This window comes from Phytophthora infestans, genomic scaffold (assembly GCF_000142945.1).
Source record: "Phytophthora infestans T30-4 supercont1.4 genomic scaffold, whole genome shotgun sequence".
Taxonomy (NCBI): domain Eukaryota; phylum Oomycota; class Peronosporomycetes; order Peronosporales; family Peronosporaceae; genus Phytophthora; species Phytophthora infestans.
The window spans coordinates 2406227-2429329 of NW_003303755.1; the positions used below are offsets into that span (position 1 = coordinate 2406227).

A 23103-nucleotide genomic window follows, 5' to 3' on the forward strand; every position below is an offset into this window, starting at 1 on the left:
GATCAACGGGAGACCAGTGCTACGCAGTCACCAACTCACTACAGGCAAGTCAAGAAACAAGTGCGAAAATGGGCTGAACGCATTTGCAACTACCACAACGAGGTTCAGACGCAGCAAAGTTAGTGCTTCTTTGCATTCTTGTACAATGGGCTCCGTACCGGTAGTTAATTATTGCTTAGCGCATAGCATCTCACTTCAGTACCAGCTTATTGATTGACGCATCAGCAAATTCGACACGACGTGAAAGTATTTCCTTGACTCGCGCAGCTGGTAGTGACCACGCTACACCACGACGTCGTCGACCGTACACGTCCAGTACATCTTGCGGAGAGTCCGCATTCAACACCTCGGATAGTTGCGTTAAGGTCGCAAATGCCTCGCGTACTTCTTCACCGGCCCCACCTTCACCGCTGAGGTATGTGCTGATGACACGAACATCCTTGTCAAATTGCAATGCACCCAGCTGGTTTACCCGTGTCGCCTTTGAGAGGAACCAAGACTCAAGTTGAGTAGCAGAGTACAAAGCCACCCCTTGAACGATAGCACGGTAGTTGCTGCGCGAGAGATTCCCGCGAAAAGCGGTCAGAAGGGAGCGAAGCCCACGTACAAAAGCATGGGCGAACGGATCGTTGGCCTCGTTGAATGTGAACATGGCCTCTGTGAGTTCATACCGGACAGGATTGCGTCGCGACGATGAAGCTCCAGCGGACGAAAGAGCAGTGGCGGAAGCAGCCAAAGCTGAGGCTGCAGAAGATGCCGACGATGACAGCAAACTGTTTAGATAAGTGGCAATTTTAGGCTCCAAGAGCTTGAGCAGCTTTTTTCTTGACGCTAGAAGAAGCTGTTTGAGCTCTGCTGATGCGTCTTCGAGCGCATTTAGACAAGTCATAATGTGCTGCGGTACCTCCGGGAAGGCTTCGGGCAGCTCGCGCTCGAACTCGCCCTTCAATTGTGCGATGTATCCCGAGGTAACCTCCAAACTGTTAAGCGTGACATCAGGAGTGTGTTCCTTTCGCTGCTCTGGTGTTTGACCAGCATTATCCCCAGTATTAGCGCCACCCACAGGTCCAACAGTTTTGCTGAGCTTGGCAAACTGCTGCTGCATCTGATCACGTAACTGCGCAGAGGATGCGGCCAACAAGCTCGCAGCATCCGCTCCTGCTGCACTGTCCATCTTGGCTGCTGTTGTCATATGTCGAATACGGCTTCGCATCGTGTCTCCAACGACATCACGTAGCACCGTATTAATCATGTTGAGAACGCCAGCAGCACAGTCGACATGGCCAGTTGCCAAAGCTCGCAATCCAGAGTTACGTGCCACGTAAAAGATTTCATCAACAGCCGATGAGATAGGAAAGCACGCCATTCCATCGTCGCTGTCGATTCCACCAAGCTCAGCACCTCCAGAGCTCCCGTCGCCGGATGAAAAGTGAAGCTCTTCCCACTGAAATGCTTTCCGAGCAGCCTGGTTCAACAGTGCATTCTCGAAGAAGCAGTAGAGACCTGCCAGTTCCTGGACAGTTCTCCCCAATTCACTTTCTTGGATAGGAGGCAATACTGGAACGACAAGACCTATATCATCATCAGCTTGCCCGCTCCTCTCAGCTTCCCCCGTGTCGTTTGCTTCAGCTTCCTCTTCTGACACCACCCTTGAGCGCATGAACCGCTCGTATGTCTGCGTGTGTTGAATGACCAGCGCCATTTCATTCAGTTGTTCGTTCATGACAGCGACACCATCATCTTTGGGACTTAAAGGTGCAGATTGCAACCCTCGAGTACTGCCACTCCGATTTGACGGCGATAGCGGGGTGACGTTAGTTGAAACCGGCGATTCTAGCTGCTCTCCGTTCGTAATCCGTTCGTGAAATTTACGCTGTACCATGTACGCGTTCAACACTGCGACCGCCGACTGCTCTCCCAACGTATACAACGTCGCCACGAATCGATTTGGGCCATAAACTCTCTCAAAACACTGCGACAGCAGACCAGCATGTTGTTGTGCTTCTTGTGCCACCTGATTAAACACCTCCGCAAGGTGAGTGATGAGTTCCTGAGTACTGAAGACCCCAACTCGTGGATCTCTTTCCCCCTTCAACGTCTGCTCCAGTGTCTTCTGTACATGGTCCAGTAACATCACCAGACCATGTTTTTCGTAGTCCTTACTCACCACCTTAAACAACGGCGCATATGTTTGCACTTGGCGAGTATCACCAGCTCGTAGACCATCCTCGAACGCGCCTTCAATGACAGCCTTAAGGTCATTTTCAATGGTATCCACTCGCAGTTTGTCCGCCACGTCCAGTGGCATTTGCTGTTCAATATTTTTCAGTGTCTGGAGAAACGTTGCGGCCTCCGGGTACCTCTGTTGCTGCATGGCGCGTCGGATACCTGCTAGCGCGTTACGCAGCGTCAGAAGCTGCGCGGATTGCTCCAAAGCTTCGCCTAAACGCAGCTGGATCACGTCCAGGCGTCGCACCTCTCGCGTCATCTTCTCGGCAACGTCATTAGCATTCGCGACGCGCTCCACAACTGCGCCAGTCTGCGCACAAAGGACGGTCACGTCGGGCGTAAGCTGTCGCAAGGAGCGTAGCGATCGCTGAGCCGCCGCCTTCTCAGGGGCCGCCGGTGCCTTGGCAAACGCAAGAGAATCCTCACGCAATGACTGCTGACTCTTCTTAATAGCCGCGAGCTGCGCTACGAGCGCCGCGTGTTGCTCTTGCTGCTTTCGACGCGGAGCCCCCATGAGTCAGATACAAAGCTGAAGAGTGATGATGGCAAGTTTGTAGTTTTCAAATACCTAAAAAAAAACTACAAAACAGGATAATTTTTCATGAGCCAAGTACAAAAACAAGTTGATTCTTCAAAAGTAGCGTTAATTCCAAGTTTCTATCACAAAAAGTTAAGCATTTCTAAACATCACTGACAAGCATGGCGGAGGTGGCGGTGTATGTGGAGCTGTGCACGCGTCTGTCACGTTTTGTGCAACTCCAGCCCAGTAGCGCTCATTGCAAGGAGCTTCAAGAGGTTCTAGACGAGTTGGTGGCTCTCTATGAACGCGTGGATGTGCCCGAGAAGCGAGCTGCTCATACGCCGATGGTGGGATTCGCGGCTATGGACGATCTGGTATTGCTCTCGCTGCACAAACTGCTTAGCTCCTTCGTGCTTAATGCCTCATCTGTGGCACTTCAAGAACGAGCATTTAGGGCGTTTGCTAGTGTGCTGCGGCGTTGTAAGCCTCGCATGCGAGGAGATAATCCTGGGCAGGTGCACCGCCGGCTGAGCTTCGTGCAAAGCTGTGTTTTCTATCTGCCACCACCACCGGAGGCTGATGATGATAACGAAGAAGTTCCGGGCAGTTTGACACTTGCTTCTCAGCCAGAGGAGTTGAGGCTTGCCATTCTGAAGAGTCTCCTGGAGTTATTGGAGGACGAAGGGCAAGAAAGGCAGGCAATGCTGCTTCAAGTGGACCAGCAGCACTTCTTCGCGTACTTAGTAGCGTCGCTGTTGCATGTAGCACGACGAGAACGGTGTCGAGAAGCTGCATTGCAAGCGATTCAGGTGCTTAAGTGCGTGTTGTTCTTCATTCGCGACCCCCACACCCTCCGACAATACTTGCCTGGTGTCGCTGCTGGTTTGTGGAAGAGCGCAAATGCACCGCAACAGGCATCCAAGGTAGTTGCTGCAGCATTAAACTGTTTATCTGCAGCATTGGATCTTTGCATCGGTGATGAACATTTGCCAGAAGATGGAGCAGTGAAGCAAGAACAGCAGAAATTCACGCTGGAAGCTATTCGACAGACCTTTGAAAAGACGAAAGACGATCCGACAGAGACAGATGAACCAACCGACTTGCCTTCAAGTGGAAGTGACGAGTGGCTGCAGACCACAGCTATAAATCTAGATTTACTGCTTTCCCGGATGTTCGCGGCCAGCGCCACAGCCGTTGCTGCTGGAACCAGCACTGGCTTACCGCGCTCTTCTTGGCGAGTTCGCTGTGCACTTGCACGACTGTGTGGTACAGTGATGCTCCAGTGTCGACAAGCGCTCCAAATCTCTTTCTTTCGATGTTACGATGAACTTCTAGTCCTTCGAGGTGATGCAATCGCAGAGGTTGCTAACGAAGCGGACAAGGTGCTTCAGAACTTACAAATGTCGGCGTTGTCTTCCGAAGAGCGTTTACGCGTGTTACCAGAAATGGCTGATCGTTTCCAAATGCTGCTTTCCACTCTTGTGCTCAAAGTTGCGACTGAGCACGAGGCAACTAAAGTTCATTTTGTGCGCACTCTTCGTGGCTACCTGGCATTTCTAGGATCGAGCTTGACCCCGTATCTCGACGCGTCTATGGAGAGTATCTACACCTCTCTGTGTCGTGTGGTATCATTTGCTGCGCTTGACATCGAGCTGGTTGTCCACCAAAAGTTTTCCAGTGAACCACAGGCGGACAAAGGCAACGGTAATAGTGTCGTGGTCTCACAATTCCAGAAGAGACTGCGCTACTTCAATGAGGAAGCGTCAGTTCAAGATGTGTTGGCGATGTTGCGCGACATCGGCGCTGTCTCAACCCCAGCGGGCTTCATTGACAGCGCTTTCATGTTATTATCTGGGGCTTCCACAGGATCGGGAAGAGCAGAAGTTGTGCTGGTTTTGAACGAGTTCTTACGCGCTTACTGCTCGAGCGAGGGGAGCAGCAATGAAACGATGGATGTCCATCTTATTGGCCGTATTTTGGAGGATTTACTGGCGCTGGAGGCTTGGGAAGAGCACAATTCGCCATCGATCCACAGCTCCAGTAGAGCACTTGTATCGCAGCGTGCGCTCATGGTTGAATGTGTCGGTGTGTGTGCCGAAATCCTTGGCGCTGAGTTTAGGATATTCCTGCTGTATGTGCTGTATCCGTTAGTTGAACAATTAGGATCACACAGTGTGGAAGTGGAGCGTGCCGCTTTAGCTGCGTTGGAGAAGGTCTACTTTTTCACGGGCTACGAATCCCTCGAGGCCCTTTTCCAGGCCAACATGGACTACTTCGTGGATTCTTTATGCGCTCGGCTTGAACAATTAGATGCGTATCCGATGACGGCGTACGTCGTGGAGGCATTACTGCGACACACTCGATTAGCGTCTTTGCCTCTGGTCCATGAAGTAGCATCGTCACTGCTACGTAGCGTTGATTTATACCAGGACTCGCCTTACGTCGATGGTTTATTACGCGCGCTCAAGAATCTGCTCGATAGTATTGCACGTGATGTCCGAGAGGCTGAAGTCAAGAAAATGCGAACACTTGGAGACGACGAGACTGAAAAACAGACTTCGTCTCGCTCTCTTCTGAGCAATTTCATTCACGAGATGAAGGTGTTGGCAAACGATGGTATAGATGCTCTCGATATTGAAGCCGACGAAGAGAACGAATCCGTCCCTGAAACACCAGAAATGCCAAGTGTGAAAGGTGCGATGCCGTTGGAGTATGATGCAATTCAGGCCAACACTCGAGAGGACAATCAAGACAACGATGAAGACACTTCAGGCTATCGAGCACTCGTCATCGATATCATGGACAGATGTGGCTATTTCCTGGTGGAATCCGATCCAATCGCGTGCTGTCTGGTGTTATCTTTGATCCGGGAGGGTGTGCGATTCCTCTCACAACACCAAAGACAGCTATTGCCTCTTGTCGCTCGGATGTGGCCCGAGTTACTACCTCGACTACGTGTTGAGAACCGCGCGATCGTAACTAGTACTGTCGGTGTCATCACCACGTTAGCAGAAACTGCTGGTGACTTTGTCGGAGAGCGCTTTGTGGAGAGCGTGTGGCCCGTGCTGCGGTCTCTAATGCAAGCTATCAATTTCGAGGCTGACGCAAAGTCTTCACGGCTTACGCGCTCCATGCTGCTGATATCAAAGCCACACGATGACGCGGTGAGTGAAGTAGAAGCACAAACTACTACGGACACTGAACTCAGCGCTGTGAGCGGGACGCGGAAAACGCAAGAGATTCGTCAACTGCTGACGATTCTGTCGTGTCTAACCACGGTATGCCGACAATCGGAGACGGTGACAAAACTTGTGCCTGAAATCACACGCGTCTGCAGTAAATACTTGAGTCGTGCAGCACCACGGGAGATTGTGGAGCAAACCTCGGAGCTCTTTGCAGCGTTAGTACAGCTGAATGGTGACGAAGTGTTCTGCACCGTAGCAGCACTAGCGGACTGGATGCCACCAGCACCTCCGAGTGCGCGTTTCTCGAGATATGAACCAGACGCAGTTCAGCGTTTCTATCGAGGTCAGTTGGCCGATCTTAGTGCAGAAATCAAGTATTGTCGAGACAACGCTAACATCTTGATGCAGCGTTTGTTCACTTAAGAGTACGCACCATCGTTCATTAGAACACGCATTATTCTGTTGAAGTCTGCTTGCTACGCTTTATCTGGACACCTCGCTTTAGTCTAGCCAAACATACCGCCCATGTTACCAGCATATGCCATCGGTCGAATCGGGGGGTGTTCCTGTAGAAATAAAAGCAATATCAACACAGTCAGAAGCGCATTCCTCGATACAAAACTCCCACATTGAACGTACAACTGCAACAAACTGCGTGAATCGGGGCTGCATGTCCCTCTCAAAGCGAATGAACGCGCCCTTGTTGCCCATCTGGTCGCAATAGTTCGGCGCACTGAAAACAGTGATGCACTTGCCGTCGTGCTCTACTAAGTAACCTTCGTCCTTGACCTCGTGTGAGCGCACCAACAAGTCTAGAATAACAACAGAGTGGCATGTTAGTTATCCGGACGACAACAAAACAGCCGCAGCAAAATCGTACCAAGGTTGTTCAGCTCCAAGAAAGCCTTGGTAACATCAGGACCGAAAGACAGACCGATGCCGCGTTTACTGGGGCCACGACCCGGGAAGGGCTGCGGGTCACTCCACATCAGGTCGCTCATGAGTCCACTCTCAGGAGGTTCACGGTTGCGGTCGATCTTCTCGATATCTGCCAGCGTCACGTTCTCGTCACTGAAAAGACCGCCGTGTACCACCAGCACCTTGTTTTCGATCACAGCCGCAAGAGGCAGCCAGTTGAACACCTCGGTAAAGAGCTGCATGACCGTCTCGTCATACTTGTGCTTCACCTCGCCCTCGAAACCGTAGATCTTGTTCATGTTCTTGGACTCGTGGTTGCCACGTAACAGGTGCACGTGCTGCGGATACACGAGCTTCATGGCGAACAGCGTCATAACCACTTCGAACGAGAACGAGCCTCGATCAACAAAGTCGCCATTGAATAAATACGGGTTGCTTTCGCTCGGCAGCCCGTTAAGCGAGAAGATATTGCACACGTCGTAGTATTGGCCGTGGGTGTCTCCACACACCGTAAAGTGCGCGTCCGGGTCGTCAGTCGGCAAAGAAACACGTAGCAACGACGGCAGAGCACACAGCATCTCCTTAAGCTTGAGTAGAATCTGGATCACGAACTTCCGGTGCAGCAGCTTGCCACGCTTAAAGCGATCCATCAACGCCACAATAAAGTCGGGTTTGGTCTTCGATACATCTTCTGGAAGACATGGCCCATCGTACGACGGATCTACGACCAGAGAATTGACGTCGATGGTCTCCGAGAGCGGCAGATTGCGCTCTGATTGGATTGCCGCCGCAAACGCCGCCTCCTTGATGATCTTCTCGCAAAGTTTGAGTTTAGCACGCGCGTCGCGGTCCTGGGGTTTTATGCGCACCACGAGACGGAAGTCCTTAATCGCCTTCTTATGGTGACCGAGTGCCAGCTCCGCGGAGCCACGACGGTAATACGCTGTGCAAAAAGTCACAAGCGCCGGTTAGAGTCTCTCAGTTGCAGTCAATCGCATGGTAACATCTCCATACCTTTAATGTAGCTGGCTTCCAGCTCAATAGCAGCCGACGCATCTTCGATGGCCAGGCCGTAGCTCTCACTCTTGACGTGTGCAGCTGCGCGGTTGGCGTAAAAGATCGCGGTGGGTACCAGCTCAATGGCCTTCGTGTACAGCTCCACGGCCTGCGCAAACTTGAAGTGCGACAGAGCCTCGTTGCCCTGCGCTTTCAGTGTGTCGGCAAGCGCGCGCGTCTCATCGGACACGGCGTGGGGTGCACCCTCCGTCAGCTGTCTGTTGGCCATCGCTTCCTTGGCTTGGGTGCTTTCAGAAATGGCTGTTGGGCACCCACCCAACTTGGGTGGGAGGATACTCTGGGTGACCCAAAAGACAAAATACCCTTTCATTCGTCATTTTACCTGCCATAAATCATGAAATCAGACCCGGATCGCGACTCAAATTACTGGAAAATCCGGCGATGGAGGCGCCGCTGCCCGTGACGGTGTCGGCCGTAGTGCCGTCAACAGCGAAAAAGAAGCGCTCGCTGGACCTGCGCGATATGATGGACGAGCTTCCGATGTTGGTGACACTGAAGGACCAGAAATGGATGGCCAGACTGCCCCGCAGTATGTTCCCAAAGCCCAAGAAGAGTCCGCGTGACAGCGATAGCTCCGACACGGACACAGCGCTGCTCTCACCTGGGTTTCTACCTACACCGCGGGTATGCTGTAGTGAGAAATGGTACTGTACAGTATGTCGGTATGACTGACAATACATACGTTGCAGACGGCCAGAGCCATGTCGGTGTTGGTGCCGCAGCCGAATGAGGAGGTACTGGAGGCCCTGGATGCGCGTTACTTTACTGAGAGCTTCGACCCAGTCGCACATATGCTGGTACGCTGTTTTTTATTGTGGAGGAGGTGGTGTGAACGGAGCGTTAAACTTGGTGAATTGAATAGGAAAATCTTCCCGAGAAAAAAGACGCGCTGAACGTGTTCATGCGCACCGAGATCAGTGCTGTAGATGTAGCCAAGGACGTTATTCTGACCAAGCTGCAGGACGAGGTGCGCGCGAACTACAACGCGCTGATTCAGGGCATGAAGGTGGTGCAGGACGTGGATCTCGACTTGGTTCGAGCTCAAATCCACGTTAAGAACGGACGTCGCCTGCTTGCAACAGCCAAGCACGACCTCATCATGAGGTAATATGTTTGCTGATTTTTCGCTACTCCATACACCTCAAGACTAAACCTGTATGCGTCTTGCTCGGTGTGAAGCTCGCTGGAAATCGTGAAAACGAAGCGAAATCGGGATCGTGTTAGCGAAGTGAGACCATAAATTGTCGCTCATTCTTGGTATATAAGTACTCAATTTTGTTTCTTTGATGATCAGATTGTCGGTTTGGGCTCGCAAATTGTGCACTTGTTTGAGGAAGAAGAGAAGATGAATCGTGCCCTTCAAGAGCATCACTTTATTACTGCTGTAGGTGCCTCGTGACCTTGACTTGCCAGCTCAAACTTTATACGCACCTAAGACGGTTGTTGTGACGATAACAGGTGGACATTTGCGTTGGTCTAAGGAAAGGATTGTCGCGCGAGGAGATGCAGGGTCTTACTATCTTGGATGAAATTCGACTTCGGATGCAAGACTTTATTCCAAAACTACGGGAACAATTCGACCAGGTGGGTTTAATGGCTTTGAAGATATCAGCTGGAGCGAGGGTCTATCTCACTCGTCTTGGTTTTGTTCGTGTCAGTCTTTGCGGAAAGTTGCCGGACATTTCGATCCTCTTGAATACAAGGAGCTGCTCCAAGCCTACATTACTCTAGCGGATCACTCTGAAAATCTGGGTTTCGAGTTTTCATCGTATACGCTGAACGACGTGCTCTCCAAAATTCCAGAAATCATCGTGCGCTCAATCGACGACATGACTAGTGAGTTTATGCGTCGGGTCTTTGACGCTGTGTCGCCAAAGAAGCTCAAGCAAGGAAACCAGAACGCCCATTTACAAGACAACAACGGAAACAAGAGCGGAGAAGCGGCGGATACAGCACTAACACCGGCGTCCCAAACAGTGGAAAACGTCAAGAGAGGCTATGAACATCTCACCGACTTGATGCACACGTATTATCTTCTGGTACAATGGCATCGGGATCCGTTTAACCCGCTGAACGATGGCATGGTGTACCTCCACCGTTGCGGAATTGACGATGATGACGACGACGACGACGATGACAGCGAAGAAGAAGATGCGCACGACGAGAAGGGGTATCGTCATACTCACTCGTCAAGGCACGGTCATGGAAGTGGAAGAGCGAAGAGACCAGAGTCTCCGTCGCAGCGCTCGAGAAATGGATCGCTTGGACATTCTGCCTCGCAAAGGTCTTTGTATGAGAAAGTGCTTTGTGATACTGGAATGACGTTGCTAAGATACCGCAAGATCGTGTGGGAAAACATTCAACACAACGTCCTGGAGATGGTTGAGAAGCTGGACATGACTTATAGTAATTGTCGAGGTGTGGAGATGAGGGTGGCTTGTGGCTCTAACTTTATTTTTCTCATTGTTTAGGCTACAAGATGGAGCATATTATTGCGCTTTCACTTGCGACGACGACGTTTTCTGAAATCGGGGAGGAGTTCACAGGCGCTGCATCGTCAAAGTGCGTTTTGTTGAATGCTTAATGGTTCGAGTTGTGCATCGAATAACGAGGCTGTCTGTAATTCACAGGATTCGATCCGTTCTTCGTGTCAAGTGTGAGCAGTATCTGCACGCCTTTCACGACGACAATATCGAGCTGGCTCGGATGCTTTTGGACACAGAAAACTGGCTTCGCGTCACTGGATCGACCACGGATGGTGACGATAATGCGGGTCTTCTTCGGCTCATCGAGAAGCGGAGTGGTTACTACTTTGAGCGAAAAGTTCGTGGAGATCTTGCGGTCAACCCTATTTATTCGAGACGCGTGTTTCCTTCTTTCCACAGCGAAGGGAACCCGTTCGGCGCCGCCAACTCGATGGAGTGGCTGTCGATGAAGCAAGGCATCCGCTTCCACCATGAAACTATTGGTGTAAATAGTGGTGAGAAAATGTCTCCGAACCAAGAGCTGCCTGTAATGGATCCGAACGAGTCCGAATTTGTGTTGACCTCATCCAGTCTCGCAGGTTTTGTCCGGTAAATGAAATTCTTTGAAGTGGAGCGCGCTGGTACCGAGAGGTCTAACTGTCGTTTGTGCTTGCTAGGCTCTGTGGTGTTTACCTGAAAATGATGGAGCATCTTCCTCATATTGCTTGGGATGTTTTCCGCTTATTGAACAATCTGTTCGAGTTCAACTTGTACGCTGTATTCACCAACTTCCTCGCTGCAGACGACATCGCCCAGTTATTCCGGGGTAAAGGTGGGGGGTTGATTAAGAAGGATGCTACGCGGTGGAATGGACTGCGCACTGGAATCTGTCGTATTGCGGATGAAGTCAACGCCGGGGAAGTGCTGCTTCAGTCGTCTGCTCTGATATACCCTGCTGCAAACTCGGATAAAGGAAGAATGGATCAGCAGAACTCGCCCATGTCGAGAAAAGTGACTTTACGCAAGATAACTCGAGTACCAGCAGCCATGGAAGATGCAGATGAAGGCAACTTGTACGCGCTGGCTGAGCGGTCTATTGCTTGTGAAGCGATTGTCGGACAGTCCAGACTGCTGAACGCAATTGAAGACCTCGCTCGATCTTATCTTCCGGACCGATATCTGTGTCTTATGGATGAGGTGTTCGAGCGAAATCGCACGATGGCACGAGAGCTCCGTAGCTTCATGTACAGCACGATTGCAGTGAGGCTTGTGGACGTTCCTGCTCTCATGGAGTCCGTTGCCGCAGTGTCGTGGGATATCCCGTACATCAGTGATCAACACAACGAGTATATTGTCCACTTAGTGCAGAAGTGTGGGGAAGCGTGGGGAGGGCTACAGATTCTGGCGGACGGATCCATCCCGATGGATGCACGGGAGGATATTTGGGCGGAAATGGTGCAGATTATCATGGATACATTGCTACAGGCTTTCTCGACGGTGTCCAAGCCCACTGCTCAAGGCCGTGCTCTGATGTTACTGGACTTACATGCACTTCAGAATGGTCTTGACCTGATTAACCACGTCAGCTCTCGGACAGTGCCTCGTGGGCGGGAGTACGTGGGTAATTACATCAAAGCATTTTACTACGACGAGGATGAACTTCTGGAATGGGTACAAGCTAACAAGGTGAGTAGTATCATCTGTCATGCAATTCTCCTCAGCTTTTAACCATGTTAAATGATAATTGCAGACGTTGTACTCGAAAGTTCAATTCGCTAACTTACTCAAAAACGGCATCGGATCGACGCTCGAGATCAAGAAACTGCGCGAGATCGTGTTGAAAATTGACGCGATGATTAGTTGATGCAATGGACACTATTTCTTATGAATATTTGTACAGTTAAAAATTGATGCGGCGGCTTCTATCGCCACCGTTCGTGTAGATGAATCTCGTGGGACGCGGCTCATTTGCAATGCTGCACTTGTCTATGCTGTGTTGGTCTGTGCTTCCCAGAGGATCCCAGGGCCTTGACTCTTCGTCACTCTTGCAAAACTGGGGCGAGGTAACTTGTTTACCGCGCCAAGGCGACACGTAGCTCTTGCTGCACCTGTGGCTGTGGAACAACCTCGACAACCAGATGGAGCAATTCTTCCGCTTCCTTTTTGCCGAAGGTTGAGCGCAGATAATCTACAAACGCCTGGCCACTCATCTCTTGGCTACCAAGTGCTTTGGCTGCATGCTTGAACTCGCTCACAGTGTGCACGCTGCCGTTCGAAAGAGCATTTACCCGCTCTAGAATTTGTCGGTTGGCTTTCTTCCGCGAGACGCGTCCAGGGATGGCAGGGTCACTGGCACGGCCACCTGAGCTGCGTTGACTGCTGGAAAAAATCTGCAGCTTTTGCTCTGCTGGCGGGGAATCCGCAAGAGCGAAACAATACGAGAGCAAGCAAATAAGTCTTCCGGTAGCCAGCAAACAACAACATCACTTTGCTAACGTACCATATTTCTTGGATCGTCGATCAGCGTCCTCGTCTTCTTGCACGCTAAAGCGGTGATTCTGTCGCTGTGGTCTGTTCTCCCCTGAGTCCTCAGCGTCGATCGATTCGGCCGAAATGCCACCGGCAGTACAGAGCGCCTCACGCTTCTCGATGCTCTTGATTGAGCGTACAAAGCGCTGCAGAATCCACATCGCGAATTCCGGATCATATTCCTCGTTTACAAACTCCACAAATGGGTTCGCAGCGGCAACGGGGTCGTTCTCCTTACGGAAGACACGTGCACGTTTCTTAAACCGCTTAAGCTCGTGTGCTCCTCCACGTAGAGCGAGCTCTTCCTCGATCTCCATCCTGCACATCTTACGTCGCGAGCTGATCTTATCTCCCGTTCCTGTAGCACTGGCATACGACGCGCGGGTGTCTGAATCCGTAGAGTCACGCAGCATTCCCCTCGACGACGAGAAAACTCCCGACATGTTCATACTAGGCGACACCAATCCACAGCAGTCCATGAGCTGGTCAGCCCCGATAAAGTCCGCCAGAACCTTGCAGCCTCCGCGCTTGGAGAACTCCACAACGTCTGGAAAGAGCATCACTCTTTGCATGTAAAAGTCCAGCTCAGCACGACGTTTCTCAAGGAAACTGGACGTCTGATCCTGGTGGAAGAAGGCGCGTACACGGTGAACGGGAGCAAATGCAACAGTGACCATCATCTTCGAGAAAGGCGAATTGCGAGTCGCACGCATCTGGTTGTCGAAAGCCTGGAACTCCTCGTACGTTTTCCAGAGACTCCACTGCGTCACCTCGACGGGCTCGTCCTGCTTCTCTCGCGTTTTATTGAGGCGACAGAATAGCTCGTACTGTGGCAAATCAAAGAGAAGAAGGTGGTTAGCGCAGTGTTTCGTGGGTTTGTATGGGGGTTGATTACCGGTAACGTACCACGGCTGGTTCCCCGTTGGTTTGAGTCGCGTTGCGCACATGGAGCTTAAGCGGCGGCACACGCAGTAGGAAGTCGGGCGGCGTCATTGCGGCAGGTGAGGAGGCGCAAGCGGTGCTGGGACTCTCCGAGACTCTCTGGGATCCGCTAGGACAGTCGCGTTATGAGCGGGAGCGGGCAAAGGAGACGGATGCGACCTGGGCGAGGTGGCGACAATGGATGATTCGGCGTGCGCCCGAAACTCTGCAAATTTGGTTTTGCTTAGAAAAAAAGAGTCAGAGTAGGATTTCGTAAGGAGATAAATTCAAAAACGTATTTTCTATGCGAAAGGAGCCCCACAAGAGGTTAAACTATGTCAGTACTGGTAGATTGTTGCCTTTCATCGAACAAGATACGGTCTGTAGCACTGACAAGTATGACAGCAACGGTAGTGTCTTCACTGAAACGCACCAGCTAGTATTATAGTACAAGCACTCACAAGGTCGACAATTATTGAATCGCTGTTATTTCTACCGGGGCGATTCCAGCAAGAATCACCCTGCACAGGGAACCCTGTAAGACAGGTTGCTACGAAGCAGGCCACAATAGCATGACTATCTCACAATAACTTAGTATCATGATAGACTTACCGGTTCCAGTAGTTTTAATGTGCTGGTCGTTCGTCAACCATAAGAACCATTTCACGTGTGGTTTGGCTTCAATATGTACTTATTTAAATTAGTTTCTTAATCGCCAGCGTGGCAGCCAGTGGCTAACGCAGTGGCTGGCAGCCACTGCGTTTGTCACAACAAAAACTTTGTGGCATCCCAGACCATGCAGTTTACCGCAGCACGGAGGTATCGGCGGACTGAGACGTTTCGAGGAATGCTATCACATGAATGGATGCATTTTCAGTGGTGCCACTAGCCGCTCTGTATCCATCTGCCTCGCGAACTTCGCGGCGAAGATCAAAGTTGTGCAGCATGAGCATCACCGGCGCTTGCGTGCCTCCGCGAAAACAGACCACGACTTTGTTGACTCAGGCAGGATTTCGTTTCTTTTTAAGATCTTTCAATCTATACACGATCTTCTGGATGACTGTAAAATGATTTCGAGCCAGCCACAATTCAGACTCGCTGTCAAACAAGGCAGGAGGAACCTTCGCATCGCTGTCCTGGTCACTTGTGATCAAACTCTCGCTTTTGATGATCGCGGATCCTTTCGTCGGCACCTTCACTCTGCTTCAACCACGCTCGCTGACAATGCAGACCTTGCGACAAGAAATTCGAGCACCAAGCTACTACTACTACAGTACTACTGTACTTCGCACTACGTAAAAGTCTTTAATACATGTAGTAGTTTTAGTGTGCTACTTCATACACTACTGTAGCACTTGTACTACTAGTACAGTAGTAGTAAATCTGCAGCTAGTTTTACAGTTTCACAACCTCTGTAGTACTAGTACTACTGTAGTACGTAGTAGTAAATCTGCAACCAGATTTACAGTTTCAGAACTCTGGAAAAGCAAAGTGCTTTTCCTCTTCTTCCCACAACTTCTACTACTTCTACGAGTGGTACACGTGTACACCGTAGTACTGTGACAGTACTGATGTGTCTGACGAGCGGACCCACACAAGCTGTCATAGTCGATTTCATCAAAACGCGAACACCTTTTCAAACAAATTACAAAAGCCCTTAAAACCTGCATAAACATCTCATCCAAATCGAAGACCGAATCTGTCTCGCTTTAAATATCTTTCACAAAAGGGTGGTGTTAATAAACACCAGAATGAATTGTGCGGTCCACGTTGCAATACCAGCGAAGGCACAGCAAACGAATTCCGACTAGATTTCGTCAACCACACTTTGTAAGTCGACAAGCTTCAGAGGCTCTTTAAAAGCCAGACCGAGCAGTTTACGCGTACGCTAAAGCGCTTAAGCAGACGTAAACTTGGTCACAGCCTTCGTGCCCTCCGACACGGCGTGCTTGGCAAGCTCACCAGGGAGCATAAGACGCACGGCCGTCTGGATCTCACGGCTGGAAAGCGTGGACTTCTTGTTGTAGCGGGAAAGCTTACCGGCCTCCGAAGCGATGCGCTCGAAAATGTCGTTGATGAACGAGTTCATGATCGACATGCCACGCTTGCTGATACCCGTGTCGGGGTGCACCTGACGCAGCACCTTGTAGATGTAGGTCGAGTACGACTCAACACGCTTCTTGCCCTTGCCCTTGCCCTTACCGGACTTAGCAACCGTCTTAGCGGCCTTCTTGGAGGGAGTCTTCGCCATTGCTGCTGATTGGGGTTTGAATTACTCGGTGAATTGAGGAATGATCGATCTGGTTGGGACCATATCCAGCTCAAAGTCCTCGTCCATCCCGTACACATCTGAGCAGATTCTTCTTGGGCTCATATAGCAGGTTTTGATTGGCGGAACACAGCGTCAAATAATTTAATTGGCTCAATCAAAATCTTGTCATAATCTATTGGTCTATAGCAAACCGTGGGTAGGTCTATTTTGGCGCGAATGAGTTTAAGGCATAACTGAAAATCTAAGCAGCCTCGTATTGACGGTGTCATTGCAATGCCAGCAAGAAGGTCATGGTCATGATGTGTATGCAATCTAGGCTAGACCAAGAGGTTAAATGGGAAAAGGTCAATGTATATAAATTGTTCTACGCAGTCCACCTCTTCCTACTACCTACGAGCCGGCGAAGGTGGGAAGCGCTGGGGTTATGCTAAGCTGGCGCTGAATTAGCTGCCTCGCTTCGCTTGACCACCAACTCCTCTACCTCACGGCGTGTCGTCCGTCAGTTACCTGGTCGACGTGCGTTTGTCATTGTCGTGTACAAGTCTTGCGCTTGCCTACATGAAGCCAGAGCCCTTGATATTCTGCTTTAAAATAATATCTTTGCAGGCGTTGAACACGACTTGGACGTTCTGCGAGTCCGTGGCACAAGTCACGTGGTGGTAGATCTCCTTCTCGGGCTGGCGGTTCATCTCCATAAACTTTCCTAGGAAATATTGCACACCCAGCTCGTAGTCACCAATGCCACCGGGGAAGTCTTTAAACACTTCGACGGTCTTCGGGTCCACCTTTTTGATCTTGTCCTGGAACAAGTCCTTCTTGTTGAGGAACAGGATCATAGCTGAGTTCAGGAAGAACTTGTTGTTGATGATCTCGTCGAACAAGGTGATGGCCTCGATCATACGGTTTGTGGACGCATCTTCGTACAAAGACTGATCGTACTCACTCAGTGCTGCCACGAAAATCACTGCTGTCACGTCCTCGAAGCAGTGGATCCACTTCTTACGCTCGTTACGCTGTCCACCGACATCGTACATGACGAAAGTGGCGCCATCGATCTGGTACCGTTCTTCTACGATACCGGATGTACGCACACGTGCGTACAGCATATCTTGTTGCGTCGCTGCGTAGTCGTCACGCATGATGCGATCCAGGTCATTGAAGTAGTATTTGACCGACTCAATGATCTGGAACTCTGCTCGTCGGTTCCAGGTAGCTACAATGCCAGGGTCCGACCACAAGTTTTTGATCTTCTGACCTATGACGAGGTTCACTTCTGCCTCATCGCTCAGCGTCCGAATGTCCTCGAAATCTTGTACGCACACCACGTCGCCTTTCAGTTTCATTTCCGCACACTGCTCGATCAGCATCTTCATGGACGTCACCACGTTGTTATATATAATTGGTGTGCAGTGCCGCTTCTCATCTTCAGTAAGAGCTGCGCCAAACAAAATCTTTCGTAGCAAATAAACGCAAGCAGTGTTAGAGTTCTAGTAGCATTCTTACAGCCTCAGTATTTCCGTAATAAGCGATCGACCCACCTTCATCTGCTTAAAGACCGTACTCTTGCCTGACTCGCCTGCACCTAGCAGCAACAGCTTAACCTTCTCCTGTTCCACGCGGTGAGCCTCCTCGTTCTTAGCTTCAATCTCACGGGACTTGGCCATCGCCTGCCGATCGTTATCGTTCATCTGGGAAGCACAGAGTCCCATGTTGACTCAGTGTTACCTTTGCTCACTGCCGAGGGCTGCCAAAGGGCTACTTCTTCGACGGTCGCGAACGATGTGGGGTAGCGCGCAAGCGAGCAGACGCGGGCGGCTCGGTTTCTGCTGCGCACGGAGGCTCTACTGCTGGAGTGGGAAGCTGCACACGTTTCACCAAATTGGAAGCGGAAGTTTAAAAATGAAACCCCGCCTCACCAATCTTCTTCTTCACACAGAAATAACTCCGTCCCTGCATACACGCAACGACGCCAGCTTCTCGGTCTCGTCGCTATTAATACTAGTGTCACGGCAACGCCCAATTGGCTTGAGCATCAGCTCTTGGCGTCAAAAGACTCGAGGCTGAGCAAGAACACAAAAACCACTACGCCCTCGAGTCTATGATTAGCATCAATCGCAACTTGTTTTGTAAGTGTCCAATGGCTGACGGATGTGACATTCATTCTCCCTCGCACGAGTGACCAGCGGATTGAAGGCATCTTTTTGGCGTTTCTTTGCGCCGAGTAGTGATGGGCTGTCATGCAAAGCCGCGTCATCCGCAATAATAATTGTGATTGGACGAAACACAATTATTGTACGCAATCGAGACGATCTTGGCCACCATGGCGGTCGAAGTGCTGATCTCTGTGGACGCTCACATATCGATCCGCGTGCGCACTTAAAGAAGATCTTTTTGCGCTATGTCGACGAACAAAGTCAACGAGAGCAGCATCAAGGAATGGCACTTCCACACGTGCTTCTACCACACCAATGAGCGCTCCAAGAAAGAGGCCCAGGCATTGCGCGACGCGCTAGTGGAGCAAGTCGCAGCTAACCCGAAGACCTTTATCGCTGTGTGCAATGGAATGACGAACAAGGAGCTCCCTGGCTTAGAGGGAAAGCCACCTCCGATGAACCTCGGACCCGTGGGCCCCCACCTCAGTGGCAGCTTTGAGACGTGGGCGCCGGCTGAGTCCTTCGCGCAGGTGTTGTCGTGGTTTACGCTTCACCGTGGATCGCTGAGCATCCTGGTGCACCCGTTGACTCGCTACGAGCGCGAGGACCACACCACTCATGCCATGTGGCTCGGAGCACCGTGGGTTATCGACCTGGATGCTCTTCGCGTGGACTTAGTTACGCCTCCACTTCAACACCCTGAGCTTGGATACGGATACAGCGCAAGTAGGAACGAACAATAAGAAGAATCAAAGTCGAGCGCAATTTCAAGCGTTAGAAAAAGTAACCGTCCTCAATATGAAGTATGCTGTTGAAGTGAGGTCCGCGGGTGCTGTGCAAGGCTTCAAAGGAATAATCCTTACTGAAGAAGGTGACGCATCACAGTGCGCACATTCAGCTTCTTGAGGTGCGTGTACTTCTGACCCGTACCGACAAACATGATGGGCTGGCCAGTCTTGTACACCATCGACACCGCAGCACCAACTGTAAGAGAGAAGAGCAGGTGAGTCCTGCACAACGCAATGCTTAAAAAAATTACTCAAGTTTACACCACAACGTACCCTTGTCATCAATCGTGTCGAACTTCGTGACGACAATGCCGTCAATGCGGTGCGGTTCACGGCGGTCCGAGTAGTCAGCAAGGGCCTAACAAACATTAGGAAACCGCAAGCTTAGAGCGCTACTAAGGTAGCAACGATCATATACCCAGCAACATACCCGGTCAAACATCGAAAGCTGGTCAATACCATCGTTGCCCACCAACGCTTCTCCGACGAATAGAACCAGATCAGGTTCGTTGTTCGATACCAGTTTGGCCAGCGCGCGCATGAGTGGCTCGTTGTTTTGCATACGCCCAGCAGTGTCAATAAGCACACAGTCGTAGCCGTTTTCCGTGCCATACTTGATAGCCTCCTTGGCTACCGAGGCGGGATCTTTCGCATAGCCCTTCTGGAATAGCTCCACGTCCAGAACCTTAGCATGCTGGTTCAACTGCTCCACAGCTCCAGAGCGGAACGTATCACAAGCAGCGATCATGACGTTGACACCCTTCGACTTAAGGTAGTAGCACACCTTGGACAAGCTGGTGGACTTGCCAACACCGTTTACACCCACGAAAACAATGCTGTACGCACGGCCCTCAGACTTAGCTTGGAGAATTTCACGCAGCACGTCGGTGGACTTCTTCGGCGTCAAAATACGCAGCAGCGCAGCCTCCAACGCCTTACGAACGACAGTGGAAATACGAGTGAAGCTCTCAAGTCTCTGGCCGACCACGGTAGTGATGACAGACTCACACAGCTCATCAGCGACTTCCGAAGCCACATTCTTACTGATTAACTGCAATTGGACGACACACAGCAGTCAATTAAATGCACGTGAGAGATGCATCTGGCACAGAGAGGTGCCTACCATTTGGTGCATCGGTGTGATCACAGGCTCCAAGTCTTCACGCTCGAGAATCTTGTTGCCAGACACTGTGCTCAGAAAGTTACCCAGACGCGTCTTGGAAAAGCTCCAACCCTGGCTCGAGTCGGACTCTGCCCCAGAGGAAGCCGCCGACTCATCGTCGGTGTCAGAGAAATCTTCCGACTCGCTGTCCTCCATTTCCTAGTAGTATAAAAGTACCATTAGATTACCGTAGCAACGACCGCTTGCCACATCGGGGGTAGTAGTTAAACAAGAAAGGCAAGCTTACTCCAATGTACGCTTCACGCTTCTCGCGGAGCTGCGCTTCTTCCTCCTCAGCTGTGGTCTGGCGGTATGATTTAGCACATACACGTAATTCGATTAGTGAGACCACTCGATTGCAGCAGCTCGACCACAGATGTCATGCTCACCGTCTTGGAGCGATCCAGCGCCTCGGCCTCCTTCTTGGAAACCTTCGTGTCGTCCCATTTGGTCATCTTTTTGCCGCTCTTCTTGGTCTCCTTCGCGGCCTTATCTTTTCCCTTACGACGTGGGCCCGTGCGCATCTTGCGCACCTTCGAGCGAAGAGCTGCTTCGTTCTCCAGCTCCTCCAGACTCTTGTCCTTCCCGTCGGACGTGGGGCTGTCACTGCCATCTTCACTTGACTGCTCCGATAATACACAAACAATGAGCTCATTAAAACACAAGGAAAAATCGCAATAACAACTGAGCAAGAAGCGTACATCTGCAGTCGTCGCTGAACGCGATGACGACGCTGTTTTGCCCGACGTATTGGACGTCACACCCTTGGCTTTGGCTTTCTTAGACGCATTGAATGCGCGAGGACCCTTGCGTGCTTGTTTCTCTGTAAACTTGAGTTCCGTGGCCTTGAGGATTTTGGTGAACTTGTCTTCGTACTTGACGGGCGTCTTGTTGGCGATCTGCTGCGGGAACATGGCCATGAAGTCCTTCTTGACGATTTCCAGTAGCTCTTCAATGTACAGCAGTCGCAGAATCTTCTGGTAAACCACCACGAAGACCAGATCCAGCTTGTTCTCGAACACCCACTGCATCGCGTACGCGTCGTCGATGAACTTCTTCTCACCGGCGCGGTCTTCCATTAGCACGCGGTTGATGAGGTTGTCCACTGGGTCGCCACCCAGCTTACATAGTGTGCGCGACCACAGCACTGTACCAGTCTTGCAAAAGATGACAAAGTGGTCGATCATAGCGAGGTGATGAAGGGGGCTTGGTGCGAGTTAGGTCGGTTTGGTTGTGGTGTTCTGTTGACCTTTGTTGCGTCACTTCTTTGACCGTGACATTTGAAACCGGTCTCTTTTAGTCAAACCACACCACGCGAACACCATCTTTCCCTGCACGATGGATGGCAAGTTTGCTGCGTACTGCAAGGCGCTACCCAAGGTGGAGCTGCACGCACACATCCACGGATCCATTAGGCCATCGACCTTGGAGGAACTGTTGCAAGATGAAGCGAACCTGAAGGGTACAGAGCCGCTGCGACTCCCGAAGAATCGCAGTTTGGAGGAGTGTTTCGAGATGTTCGGGCTGATCCACCAAGTCGTCACTAGTCGACGCGTGCTCCGCCGGATTGTCATTGAAGCAGTGGAAGATTTTGCCGCAGAGAATGTCAAGTATTTGGAGCTGCGCTCTACGCCGCGTGATATGCCGAGAGATCGTGCCACACGTGCAGACTATGTGGACGAAGTGGTGGCAGCGCTTGAGGAATGTCACGCGCGACGAGATCTGGATATTGAGGTGCGATTACTGCTCAGCATCAACAGGAACCAGCCGTTGCAGCTCGCAGAAGACACTGTTGATATGGCAATCAAGCGCAAGAGCGAGCAGCACTGCCCATTCATTGTGGGTATCGACCTCAGCGGAAACTCAGAGCGCCCAGATTCCGAATTCTATCGCTTCGAGAATGTGTTAGAGCGTGCGAGAGCCGGCGGCCTCAAGCTCGCTGTGCACTTCGCCGAACACTTCGACGACGATGAGTCCACTCGGATCCTCGACTTTCGACCGGACCGACTGGGCCACGCCTGTTGCCTACCGGAGCCTCTCTACGCCAAGATGCTGGAGCTACGAATACCCGTCGAGATATGCTTGACCTCCAACGTGCACACTCTAGCGAGATACCGCAACGAAGGGGACTGCATTTGTTCATCAGATGAAAAGCACGATGTCTCAGGGCTGTGTGTGTGCGGCTTTACCTCGCACCCGCACGGCAAGCTGCTCGCCAACGATCGCAACCAAGAGCAGCAGTTCGGTGTTTACCCCATGTGTATCTGCACAGATGACCACGGCGTCCTGGGCACGACCCTAACGATCGAGTACATGCGTGCCGCGCAGGCGTTCAAATTAAGCAAGACGCGACTTCTAGATATCGCACGATCACCCATAGAGGCAATCTTCGACCAGAGCCAAGTATCGAAATTGAAGAAGTTTTTCCACTGAATTGTCTGATTTGCGTCATCACTGGGACTAAAAATCGATTCCAAAGCATTTAACGCTTGATGGTCGTCACAATTGCTTTGGACAGCTAATTATCAACCCATGACAGCTCGCACTTATCTATCTGTTGCCATCCTTCTTCTTGTCTTTTTCGATGTTTCGGTGTATTCTGCCGTTGCCGTGTCGAATGGGACAGAAGAAGCTGGTGCTGTATATGAGATTCCGGGGTGTACCCAAGACCAGCTGAATCTCGGTGAAGCAATTCTCACCACGGAGCCGAGCACGCTGTTGTGTGAGAAGAAGGTCGACATCAAGTCCGGCATGATGCTGCAATCCGCCGACGCCGCTGGCGAGTTTTGCGCAGAGCAGATCTGCCTTAACGCGCTTCAAACGCTTTTCTCCACGTTGCCCAACTGCCGATATGAGCTGTGGGGGCTTAAGTACTCGGCTGCAA

The 23103-nt window shown here is 51.1% G+C and overlaps 10 protein-coding genes across 10 annotated transcripts; 4 read left to right on the forward strand and 6 right to left on the reverse strand.

The window, feature by feature from the left end:
• Positions 1-190: 190 nt before the first annotated feature.
• On the reverse strand, positions 191-2743 carry PITG_03606 (conserved oligomeric Golgi complex subunit, putative; the record flags this gene model as incomplete). The annotated part of the gene is made up of 2 exons (XM_002906617.1): positions 191-1535; positions 1644-2743. The coding sequence occupies 2 exons, from the start codon at positions 2741-2743 to the stop codon at positions 191-193; spliced, it is 2445 nt and encodes an 814-aa protein (XP_002906663.1).
• A 185-nt stretch (positions 2744-2928) lies between these two features.
• On the forward strand, positions 2929-6357 carry PITG_03607 (uncharacterized protein; the record flags this gene model as incomplete). Its single annotated transcript, XM_002906618.1, has 3 exons — positions 2929-3753; positions 3874-5230; positions 5285-6357. The coding sequence occupies 3 exons, from the start codon at positions 2929-2931 to the stop codon at positions 6355-6357; spliced, it is 3255 nt and encodes a 1084-aa protein (XP_002906664.1).
• Positions 6358-6440: 83 nt separating this feature from the next.
• Positions 6441-8156, reverse strand: PITG_03608 (serine/threonine-protein phosphatase 5; the record flags this gene model as incomplete). Its single annotated transcript, XM_002906619.1, has 4 exons — positions 6441-6500; positions 6574-6746; positions 6815-7795; positions 7867-8156. 4 exons carry the CDS (start codon positions 8135-8137, stop codon positions 6441-6443), a joined length of 1485 nt encoding a protein of 494 aa, XP_002906665.1.
• Positions 8157-8310: 154 nt separating this feature from the next.
• PITG_03609 (uncharacterized protein) lies at positions 8311-12258 on the forward strand (the record flags this gene model as incomplete). The annotated part of the gene is made up of 13 exons (XM_002906620.1): positions 8311-8553; positions 8619-8726; positions 8792-9033; positions 9109-9157; positions 9224-9313; positions 9388-9513; positions 9588-9794; positions 9861-10137; positions 10231-10335; positions 10401-10491; positions 10560-11003; positions 11072-12080; positions 12145-12258. The coding sequence occupies 13 exons, from the start codon at positions 8311-8313 to the stop codon at positions 12256-12258; spliced, it is 3105 nt and encodes a 1034-aa protein (XP_002906666.1).
• A 619-nt stretch (positions 12259-12877) lies between these two features.
• Positions 12878-14067, reverse strand: PITG_03610 (uncharacterized protein; the record flags this gene model as incomplete). Its single annotated transcript, XM_002906621.1, has 2 exons — positions 12878-13750; positions 13830-14067. The coding sequence occupies 2 exons, from the start codon at positions 13914-13916 to the stop codon at positions 12878-12880; spliced, it is 960 nt and encodes a 319-aa protein (XP_002906667.1).
• A 1458-nt stretch (positions 14068-15525) lies between these two features.
• Positions 15526-16119, reverse strand: PITG_03611 (histone H2B; the record flags this gene model as incomplete). The annotated part of the gene is made up of 1 exon (XM_002906622.1): positions 15526-16119. One exon carries the CDS (start codon positions 16093-16095, stop codon positions 15742-15744), a length of 354 nt encoding a protein of 117 aa, XP_002906668.1.
• A 500-nt stretch (positions 16120-16619) lies between these two features.
• On the reverse strand, positions 16620-18227 carry PITG_03612 (G-protein alpha subunit 1; the record flags this gene model as incomplete). The annotated part of the gene is made up of 2 exons (XM_002906623.1): positions 16620-17567; positions 17655-18227. The coding sequence occupies 2 exons, from the start codon at positions 17823-17825 to the stop codon at positions 16671-16673; spliced, it is 1068 nt and encodes a 355-aa protein (XP_002906669.1).
• Positions 18228-18514: 287 nt separating this feature from the next.
• PITG_03613 (uncharacterized protein) lies at positions 18515-19012 on the forward strand (the record flags this gene model as incomplete). Its single annotated transcript, XM_002906624.1, has 1 exon — positions 18515-19012. One exon carries the CDS (start codon positions 18515-18517, stop codon positions 19010-19012), a length of 498 nt encoding a protein of 165 aa, XP_002906670.1.
• A 116-nt stretch (positions 19013-19128) lies between these two features.
• PITG_03614 (signal recognition particle receptor subunit alpha) lies at positions 19129-21250 on the reverse strand (the record flags this gene model as incomplete). Its single annotated transcript, XM_002906625.1, has 7 exons — positions 19129-19253; positions 19331-19415; positions 19488-20108; positions 20181-20378; positions 20467-20523; positions 20609-20842; positions 20921-21250. The coding sequence occupies 7 exons, from the start codon at positions 21248-21250 to the stop codon at positions 19129-19131; spliced, it is 1650 nt and encodes a 549-aa protein (XP_002906671.1).
• Positions 21251-21557: 307 nt separating this feature from the next.
• PITG_03615 (adenosine deaminase-like protein, putative) lies at positions 21558-22652 on the forward strand (the record flags this gene model as incomplete). Its single annotated transcript, XM_002906626.1, has 1 exon — positions 21558-22652. One exon carries the CDS (start codon positions 21558-21560, stop codon positions 22650-22652), a length of 1095 nt encoding a protein of 364 aa, XP_002906672.1.
• Positions 22653-23103: the final 451 nt, after the last annotated feature.